General features: G+C 39.7%; 1 protein-coding gene across 12 annotated transcripts in view; it reads right to left on the bottom strand.

Moving 5' to 3' along the window:
* Window positions 1-3,667: 3,667 nt before the first annotated feature.
* The window catches only part of KMT2C (lysine methyltransferase 2C), a 175,521-nt gene continuing 168,660 nt past the window's right edge, over window positions 3,668-10,528 (bottom strand). For 11 of the 12 annotated variants that reach the window (XM_035129359.3, XM_060280917.2, XM_088653450.1 and 8 more), the window contains 6 exons: window positions 10,341-10,483; window positions 9,894-10,062; window positions 8,238-8,354; window positions 7,308-7,381; window positions 6,842-6,950; window positions 3,668-5,610 (listed from right to left, as the gene is read on the bottom strand). In XM_035129359.3, the coding sequence (XP_034985250.3) occupies window positions 5,518-5,610; window positions 6,842-6,950; window positions 7,308-7,381; window positions 8,238-8,354; window positions 9,894-10,062; window positions 10,341-10,483 (705 nt within the window). In that variant the 3' untranslated portion in view covers window positions 3,668-5,517. The remainder of the gene's footprint in view (window positions 5,611-6,841; window positions 6,951-7,307; window positions 7,382-8,237; window positions 8,355-9,893; window positions 10,063-10,340; window positions 10,484-10,528) is intronic. The other variant, XM_035129372.3, reaches the window with a different exon arrangement.

Below are 10,528 nucleotides of genomic sequence, written 5' to 3'. Positions count from 1 at the left end.
CTTCAGGGTTAACAATGTTTCAAACATTTTCTGTCTTTCTCTGAAATCGGGCAATATGCTGAAGACCTTGTCCAAAGCTTGGGGGGACGGGAAGAGAGAGAGATCTGTACCTTATAAGAATTTCTTAAGTTTTAATTTGCCACAGAGTTAATTTTTACTGATTTGTGGACTGTATGCTGCTCAGCATACAAATGGAATACCAGCTAGTGTATGCCACCTGCTTAAACAGGTCGTCTAGTTAGGCCTGTGTCCCCAGCACATAACACAGCACACTATGAACACTTCTGAGCATAGACTGCACTTTCATTTCAGTGAAGCTAGCTCCTCTGTAAGTATGGGGGAGAAAGCCCTTGTTAGGAAACAGTGGAGGGCAGCCCTCATCCAACAAAACATTGGCTATCAGCTCCACTGTGTTCATACAACAAGAAAGCTGTGATGGAAGTTATAGTGTCAATTCAAGGAATTTGAATCTGTCCTAATATTTACTGTACCTTATTTTCAAAGAATTGAGCAGATTATATCCAGATGTGGAAGGCTATGACATCCAGAATAGAAAATTGGGTGGAGGACTTCCGGTTTGCCGCGCTGGCGGAGAGACGCAGAAACCTCGAGCTCCAAGGTTTCTGGCTCAGTGGAGGGGGGGGGGAATTCCGTGGGGGCGATGCGGACCCCCATAGAACCCCGGGTAGAGTGTCCCGGGGGCAAAATAGCTCGGCAGAGCTCCAGGAGCGACTCCTCCGCTGCCCGGTAAGCTCGTAAGAGCCCCGAGAGCCAGCGGAGTTGTAGTCGCGGGAGCCATTTTGAGCACCAACGTTGCCTCCACGAAGCAAAGCTCCAAGCCTACAGCCTTCAAGCGGCGGATTCTTCCCTTCAAAAAGAAGAGATTTGGATCAAGTAAGTCAAAATTTTGTGAATTGGACTGGATAATTGGCGCTGGGAGGAGGCTTAAAAGGGAAGTCAGCCCCCCCACTTGAGCAATGGACGATGCAGTAGAGCTGCGGAAAGCTCAGAAATTTTTTTTAAGAACTTTTTTCCTGATGCAGAGTAAGGGAAAAAGATAAATTGTGCATAGATCTCTGAAAAAGACTGATTTGACAAGGGGAAACCCCCCGTGAACTTGGAGTCGGGTCAAAGGAAGGACCGGCTAGCTGATTTTATGGCGTCACAATAGAAAGGAATAAAATAAAAAAATTCCTTCAGTAGCACCTTAAAGACCAACTAAGTTTTTATTTTGGTATGAGCTTTCGTGTGCATGCACACTTCTTCAGATACAGTGAAATGGAAGTTTCCAGGCACTTATGTAGAGAAGGGGTGGGGAGGGGTGGGGATGGGGAGGGGGGATCACCCAGAAGGGTGGTGGAAATGGGTGATTGACTGACTGATAGCTGTTGATGACCGCAAACGACTGCAAATGGTTTTGCATGAAAAAGCAAGGGTTGAGATGGCTGAAGATCGCTTATCATGTATAATGATAATGTATATATCATTATACATGATAAGCGATCTTCAGCCATCTCAACCCTTGCTTTTTCATGCAAAACCATTTGCAGTCGTTTGCGGTCATCAACAGCTATCAGTCAGTCAATCACCCATTTCCACCACCCTTCTGGGTGATCCCCCCTCCCCATCCCCACCCCTCCCCACCCCTTCTCTACATAAGTGCCTGGAAACTTCCATTTCACTGTATCTGAAGAAGTGTGCATGCACACGAAAGCTCATACCAAAATAAAAACTTAGTTGGTCTTTAAGGTGCTACTGAAGGAATTTTTTTATTTTACTTCGATCCAGACCAACACGGCTACCTACCTGTAAATAGAAAGGAATGTGACTGTCTGTATGAGTCCGAGACTGAGAGCTTTAAACAAGCGAAAGAGGAAGCTTTAGAAATAAAATTTTAAGGCTACTCAGTGTTGAATTTGAGGCTGAATAATAAGAGAAAAAGTAAAGAAATAGAGGTTGGATCCAGTTCAGATGGGACTTTATTCTTTTTATACTTGGAAAATATAAAACAAGGACAACAACAATACCACTTCCTGCTCTGCCACAATTATGGAGGTGGAAAGCATCAACAGGAAGGAAGAGAAGGGTCTGGACTGTGAGAAGAATGGTACACAGTGGGACTTGATTTTGACAACAATTCTGGAAATGACAGAGGAAATTCGCAATCCTAAAGGTGTTGCAACAAGCATGGATGAGAGGATTGATGAATTAATAGAACTGAATTTTGAAGTGGACGATCCATATGAATACAGGGAGGAAGAAGAGGAAGAAGAATCAGGGGAAGGACTAAAAGACACATGCTGTGACTTGATTATAGGGGAAATTCTGTAAATGACAGAGGAGAACCGCAACCCTGAAGGAAATGCAACAACTACAGGAAAGAAGACTGCTGAATCAACAGAACTGAATTTTGAGATTGAAGAGGAAGAAGAAGAAACCACTGTTTCACCGGTGGGAGGGGTGGAACAGGGAAGGGACTTGACTCAAAAGTCCCCCAAAAAAGGGAAAAACAAAAAGGTTGTTACCCCAGTGAGAGAGGGGGAGAAGGAAGCATGTTGGGGGGGGGGGAGAAAGAGAATGTGATTGAAGATAATATGTTGGGAATACAGCAGGGGGGGGGGAAGGGCTGAGCAAAGTTTGGATTGGGACAGAGCAGGAGTGGGATGAGGAGGAACCGGGGTGATTTTTATAGGTGGACAAAACACGATCTGAACTCGGAAAGTATTAAGGAGCTGGCTGAAATCTCTGGAGACATCGATTCCAAGGAAAGGGGAGTTTTGAGGGTGGGAATAAAAAGGGGGAAAAGATTTTGAAAATTAATTATGATTTTTTTGGGTAGAGAATAATGGGTAATAAAAGTAAAGAGAAGTATGAAGGGTAATTGATCAATAAGAAGTTATAAGTTGGGAGAAAGAATGTTATTTTAGATTTGGAAACTGCAATAATTAGTTATTAATAAGGAACTCAAGAAGGGGAAATGAGGAAGTCCGAAATGTTTAGATTAGAAATTGGAAAATATAAGTATGTCTTTTATATTTTTATTTTGGTTTTTTCTTTCTATTTCTCTTCCACTTCTCTATATAAAATTGAATAAGAATTATTTAAGGTTACAAATTGGGAGATAGGATGTAATTTTATGATGTTTAACCAAGATCTGGAAATGGTATGAATTAATTATTAACAAGGATTGTAAGAAGGGGAAGTGAAGTAGTTTGAAGAGATAAGATGTGATAATATTGTCACTTTTGCCTTTTTTATTTCTGTATTCTTTTTAATTTTTTTTCTTTTTCTTTTTTCTTCATGTAAAATTCAATAAATATTATTTTAAAAAAATTGGGTGGAGTTCCTGAGGTGGGTAGTGTTTTAACTCCACAGATCATTCAAAAGCCATATACTATAATGGTCTGGGAAGCATTCAGCTTATATGAACCAGCACTGTGGCTTTCTTCCAGCTTTATCTGCTCTAGGCTATGTGCCTCTCAGCAAATAAATCATTGCTTTTGGTATTTTAGTCTGGAGTAAAGGTGATGGATTTATTTTTATATTATTATGGCTGCTTCTCTCTGCATGGCAGTCCAGTGCTGTACCAAATCTTGAGGCTCCTAAGAAAACCATTAGGAACATTCTGGTAAAAAAAAAAATTCCAAATGAAAATACGGAGGTAATATTTATAGATGTAAAATATTTTATTTGTAAATGCTGATCTTCTAAATCTGTTTCCACAAATTTCAAAGCCCATAACACTCTGTATACTTCAAAAATTCATTTTTTGCCAACATTAGATAACTATTATACAGAACAGAAAAAACCTGTAGGACAAATACTGGTAGGATGTTGGAATATTGTACAAGAGAAGAAAAATATTTGAGAAACAAATTTCATACAGCTATTTATCAAGAGAAAAATATATACAATTGATTTATTCTGTAAGATAAAAATACATCATGCCATATACATTACAAGTTCAGAACTGTAGCACTGAATATATCAACAGTTTTACAGTCCACTTTCGCTGTGCACACAAAAAACTTCATTTTTTTAATATTTAGACTGTGAAGTGTCAGTACCAGAATTTAAAGTACAAAATAAAAAAACTAACCTGCTTCAAAATGTTGATTAGGTTTCTACAAGCAAACACAAACAGTGTTTTATTTTTTTAAAGAAATGTAAACAAAACAATCCATACAAACACATTTTTTAAATTACATTTTCCAAACCCCTATTGCCAGAGTCCTGCAGCTGAAAGCACAATTACACCTAATTTTTTCTTTGTTTCTACTCTTAAAGAAGGCAGCTATTGTATTAGACTTACGCTCTCACTACACATTTCTATTTTCCTTACATGATTTAGTGTAAGCTGAACAGTTCATGTAATTCCCACTACTTTTTTCTGGAAAAGAAAATCAATGTTCAGCTTCTATTTTGGGTAGTTTTAGCAGTTATTCACAGTTATCACAAATTCTAAGCACAAAAAACCTGATTTAAGAAATAGGGATGTAACAATATAATACAAATAAAATAAATCGGTCTAAATTTTCTCAGACACCTACAAAAGTCATAGTTGTAATATACATGCTCTCTACCAGTCTTAACTGTTACTTAAAAAAGTTATTAATAGAGCACAGTTGAGCCTGCTTTAAAGATTAAAAAAATAAAGTAAAACCTCTCTTTAAATCGAGATTTTGGTTATTCCATAACAACTGTAAATGGCATTTTTAATACATGAGATCATATTGTAACATCCCTATCAAAGTTTTATAATAAGCACCCGAACTGCTGCAAAGTCTGGTAGCATTTGGTCAATTACTATTTTTTTATACTGTACTTTATTCCTCAAAATATTTACACTTTTGTACAAAGTAACAGGGTTTGTTAGTTCTGCAGGTAACAGCAGCAGCTTGGCTTCTAACTTTTCCTTTTAAAAATAGCTTCATTCACTTATTTCAATAATAAATACAAAAAGTCTCTTATTTTACAGAAATCAAAAACTACAATAAACTGACTCATGGAATCAAGTATTTTAAATGTATTTTAGTGCAAGTTATTTCCCTTAGCTCTATCCCTAAGGAAGTCATTTCAGTACATTCCTTGTTCAGTGGTGTCTACTTTTATTTATTTATTTTTCTGTATTTAGAGGGCCTGCCCCTTTAATAAGTAAGGCTGTGGCCAGCACTTTGGACGTCTCCCTTTCGCTGGTGATTTCAGTCTACATTCATTGATGCCCCACTGCCCTTTTGCAGTTCAGCCATAGCTTCTCTGCCCAAGTTCAACGATTTCTCCTTATGAGTTCATAAAATCAAAAGTGCTGGACTGGTTTGGAGATCAGTTTCACCTCTGTGTGCCTTGGACATCAGACAACAACTCCATATTCTGCCAGCTTGCTTCACACTGGTGTAGAATACAACTTTCAGAAGTGATTGCTTTCACACCCACCCACACCCACCCCATAAAAATAAAAAATAAAAAAATCACTTCTTCCTTGGGACAAGCAACCCCTGGAGACAGCAAGGAATGCATCTAGTTCATCCATTTTCGGCAGTTTACAGCTCCACAGTGACATGGAATCTTGTGCTGGTCATCTTCAAAATCAAACTTATAGTCATAACAGAGCTGAAAGAAAGGGACTGCCAGTTAGGTTTGGTGTTGGCAAAATCAAGAACTCCTACTCACCTTCATACACATATATATTAATGGACACATTCTCAATTTTATCATATGTTGTTGGATATTAAGTTGCCAACATTGATTATGGATGGAAGAAGCAGCTTCTTGCAAGGTGAACTGTGCCTAGCCTTGTTGAATCAATATAGTGGTAAATGCCAAATTCATCTGTAATGTGATGATGGGCTGAGTAGCCACCCAGAATGGCTGGGGCAGCCACTTCGGATGGGTGGGGTATAAATAATAAATTCTTCTTATACAGTTGTACCTTGACTTACGAACGACTTGACAACTGAATTATTCGACTTGCAAATGGCCGCACGCTTACGAATTTCTCGACATCCAAACGGAAACCGCGGCGGTTTTAGATGGGGTTGCTTCGACTTACGAATTTTTCGACCTACAGAGGTGCCTTCGGAACGGATTAAATTCATAAGTCGAGGCACCACTGTATTATTATTACCCTGAATTGGTGTTGCAGATTAAGGGTTGGTTTAGGTGATACCCCATTTCTGTAACCAGCTCATTGTGGCTGAAAATATAGTGCAGCATCAAATGTGCAAGAATGTTCCCCGAGGTGTTTGGAAGCATACACCTGAAAACCTTTATCTGTTGCTATCAAAGTAACTTTCCACATTGGGGGCAAATACATCTCCACATGAAACGGTCTGCATGCTGCCCGAGAACTCTACAACACTGTGTGCATTTGAATGGACTCCAAAACAGTTACATCAGAATTAAATATTTTTTTAAGAAGTAGTTTCCCAATATCCTCTTTAGTGTGGTGTTTCAGCATACAAAGCAATATTTTACATTGACAGCACACTTCTATATGTGTACTTGCAGAAGTAAGCCCCATTGAGTTCAATGAAAGTTACTCCCAGGTATGTGGGTACAGGAAAGTGGTAACTGTTAAACAGCTTTACAGTATAAACAAACTTTGACAAGGCATTCTTCAGAGTGGCTTCTAATAGATCACCTAAAATGCTAAGCAGTGCATGGGGGAAAATACAAGGGGTGAGACTGTCCAGTTGATGAGCCAACAGAAAATAAATAAATCATGGTACTTAAAAAAGAAGCAAGTGCTGAAACATTTTTGTAACTAGGAGTTTTAGAAAGAAGAAATTGAGCATATTCTACAAATAAAGGTTTAAGCTACTAGAAGCTATACAAATCCTACCTCTTCTCCCTTCTGGATTCTCCTGCTAGAGCTAATGATGATCTTATGTCCCCTTTCAAAGGTTACCACCTCAGCCACACAGTTTGGTGCACAGGAATGGTTAATATACCTACAAGGGGTGAGGGAAACAGGAGAAATCCAGGCACATGTTTTAAAGTGTTGAGGAAGCAAACTGATTTAACTGTAAAATATATATATACAACCTCTGACCTTTGTCCAGGAAAAAAACAAAGTTCAAAAGTGCTCTATTGCTGGACATCTGCTTTGAGAGCACAAATCAAGGCTACAGTAAATTAATAAGGCAGCTTTAGAGTTTACTGGGAGTATGACCGTTGAATGGGCCAACTTACAGAATAAAGGCAATTGCGGAAGAACACTTCCAGTAGAACAAATCAGGAAAGAGCCAGCAAAGAGAACATGGCTGGCATCCAAAATGAGATCACCATTCCTCTCAAGAGCCACCCACCTTGCAGGACCTCCTGTCAATGTGGCATCAATGACATGGTCATTGTCAATGCGGAACATGTACACTCCGCGATTCTGCAAGGAGGGAAGCAGAGAAAATGCTGTCAGATCTGTACAAGAAGAGTCAATCATTCAAACAAAAAGAGTGACACACAGTTTAAAGTGTTTTTCATATTCATAATGAGACAACCCATTGGCATACTATGGAAGTGGGAGACTTGTGTATATTTATACCCAACACAAAAAGTAGAGCATGCTTACTAGTATTTGTGACTAGATGTATTGAATAGAAAGGCAACCTAGAAGATCCTTTAGAGACAGGCTCAGACATGGCCACAAACTAATAGTCTCAGTCCCTCTAAATCAGACATGTCCAACTTCCAAGAGACTGCAATCTACTCCCACTATAAAAAAACTGGCAGGGATCTACCCATTGGATTTGCCAAAGTTGTTGAACTTTTTTTAGGAAAGCCAAAGTGATCGACCGGTAGATTGCAATCGACCTGTTGGACATGGCTGCTCTAAATGAATTCACAGTCTCACACAATCTGTACCTATAGTCACTGGATGGTAGAGGGCACATGGCTGTTGCTCTGAATGATTGGTGTGTATGTAGTCTCTCTGTTGCACAGCTCTCTCTACATATATGGGCCCAGATCTCAGTTCATATGGACACGAACACACATTTTTCACAAACAATGTTTATGAAGCAGAATGAACATCTGTTAATACTTTGAGCCATTTTTTTAAATTCTCCAGAAACACCAGGTGCTCCTGTTATCTGAAGACACAATTCTGAGTGCTTCACTTCCAAGCTGTAATACATGTCAGCATTCACAACGCTATAGCTGTTTGCTCTGGAGAAGAGCTCACACATTTTTGATTATGTTACATGAGTTCTTGAAACAGGTTAAGTTGCCTTATGTAATACCTGAGATTCATAAAGCTTCTCTTTCCTGTTGGCTACCTCATTGCGGATGATGGTTCCAATATATTCAATGACCATGGTGTGCTTTTCAATGTCTCTAGCAGCATATAAGCCCAGGCCCTACAAAGAATAGTAGATGCTTTAGGAATATCTCAGTACCAGAGTACACAACCTGAACACTATGTTGGTGTGGTTTAGCATTAGGGTACAAGAACTTGCACGAAAGAACTGATGCTTTTTAGCAAACTTACAGTCAATCCTATACATGTTTACTTAGAAGTTTGCCCCTCTGTGTTCAATGGAGTTTACTCCTACTTAAGGGTGTTTAGAGTGCAGCTCAAATCAGCAAGGGGAAAAATAACACACAGCCCACCAGTATACAAGTGCTATTCAGACCTTAATGTAAATTGCATGTAATCTTTTAGGCAAGAAACCTCACAAGTGGATTACATAAGCCACAATACAATATATTAATAAAATACAGGATCACAAATATATCACATATATAAAACAGTCCTGAAAAACAGCTGCATGTTCAGCAACAGGTGAGCATCAAATGATTAATATCAGCTAAAACATTTAAACAATTTCAAATCAGTGGGACCATAACATCATTAAGAGTAAGGGCTTGAAATTAATGGGCTTTTAAAGCCCTTTTGAAGGTCTGCAGTTGGGAAGGAGCCATTGGGATGAAGTTCCACGAGTGCAGGGCTAGCACTATAAAGGCCCTATTCTTTATGCCCACCAATCTGATTGATCCTACAGGCAGGCCTTACAGCAGGGTCTCCACAGTTGATCTCTGGGCCCAGGCAAGTATGAAGGGCTCCTTTCTCCTTTAAAGATCAACACCAGTATATTAAATTTATTGATGTTATATATTTTACCAGCCATCTGGCCCACACTGATAGACACATTTTTCACCAACGGAAATGTTCTAGCCATCTTCAAAGGCAGCCCTATATGCAATAGCAAAGTCGGGATGCCATTGGCTCATGAATAAAAGAAGTCAGGTCCACTCTGTCTACATAATTGGGGCTCCTCTCTTGTGGAGCCAATCATCTACCGGCCAAGCAAGTTTAGCAGCAGGCGAAGATGGGCAGGGCAGACTACGCTGTCCACCCACTTTGTGACTTAACAAACCCCAAACTTCCAAATTAACTAACACATCAACAGCAGATATGTAGATAGAAAGCCAGTAGTGGTGGTGATAGTGTATTTTATAGACCGTCACATGTACAGCTTATCTGCATACTGGGCAGACGTTTGTTCCCTTGAGGCCAAGATGGCTAACTTTTTATTCCAAGCAGCACACATTTTCCCCAAAGATACTAGAAAATCGTCTGGATTCATCATCCTGTGGAAGCAGACCATTAATGTTAACCCTCCACCACTGTGAAGTTTACAAGAAGCCTGAAGGTCAAATTTGATCAGGTAATGATCAGTTCATGACAATGAAGCCATTGCTAGCTGCTCCCACCCACAGAGAATTTCCTCCTAGCCCAGTACAGAACACCAAAGTATGCTATACCACTTGCATTGAGCCTGATTTTAATCTGAACTGTACCATGGCTTCATATTGTTTTCATGGTTGATTGGAAGAGACAGTGGCAGATTTTTAAAAGAATGAATGCATTGAACAGCAAAGTTGTTGCAACTGACCTGAATACGTGAGCGTGCCAAATAGACGTTGGATTTCCATTCAGTCTTCATTTTTCGATACTGAGAGGACTTTGAATGAACAAACTGTTTACTGTAAGGTGCATTCAGTTCTCCTGTAACTGTGCTCTGAAATGACTTTGAAGTGCTGGTGCTATTTAAGGTATGAGGCCTGCAGTAGTGGGTCATATAACAGAAGAGACAAAGAAGGAAAACTGAAGATCTCTCTGAATTTTATGACATTTAGAGGTTGTTTTTAAAAAACAAACAAACTCAAAGACAGACAGACATTCAAAGCCAGCTAGCAGAGACAACAAAGCAGCTCCCCTGGCTCAGACATGCACATACACAGCCAACAACAACAGGGTTTGTAAGCAGCACACAGAAGCACAGGTATCCTACGCAGCCTATAAACCCTGGGCTGTACTATGTGAATTTAAAAGAAAATACCTTAACACCAACCTCTTGACATGGCTGCTCATTTTTGGCTCAGAGCGGGCGCAGCCTGTGGGGTTGATGGCAAGAGGAAGTTCCATGAGGGGATTTCGGCCATACCGGAAGGTGTAATGTTCACAAGCCTCAACCCCAGGAAGCTGTAAACACACAAAGGATTCACATGTCAATGCAGTTGCAGAACA

Source organism: Zootoca vivipara, chromosome 11 (genome assembly GCF_965207765.1).
Source record: "Zootoca vivipara chromosome 11, rZooViv2.hap1.1, whole genome shotgun sequence".
In the NCBI taxonomy this organism is placed as follows: Eukaryota; Metazoa; Chordata; class Lepidosauria; order Squamata; family Lacertidae; genus Zootoca; species Zootoca vivipara.
Note: the sequence above shows the minus strand (reverse complement) of the source record. Positions and strands in the feature narration are given on the sequence as shown.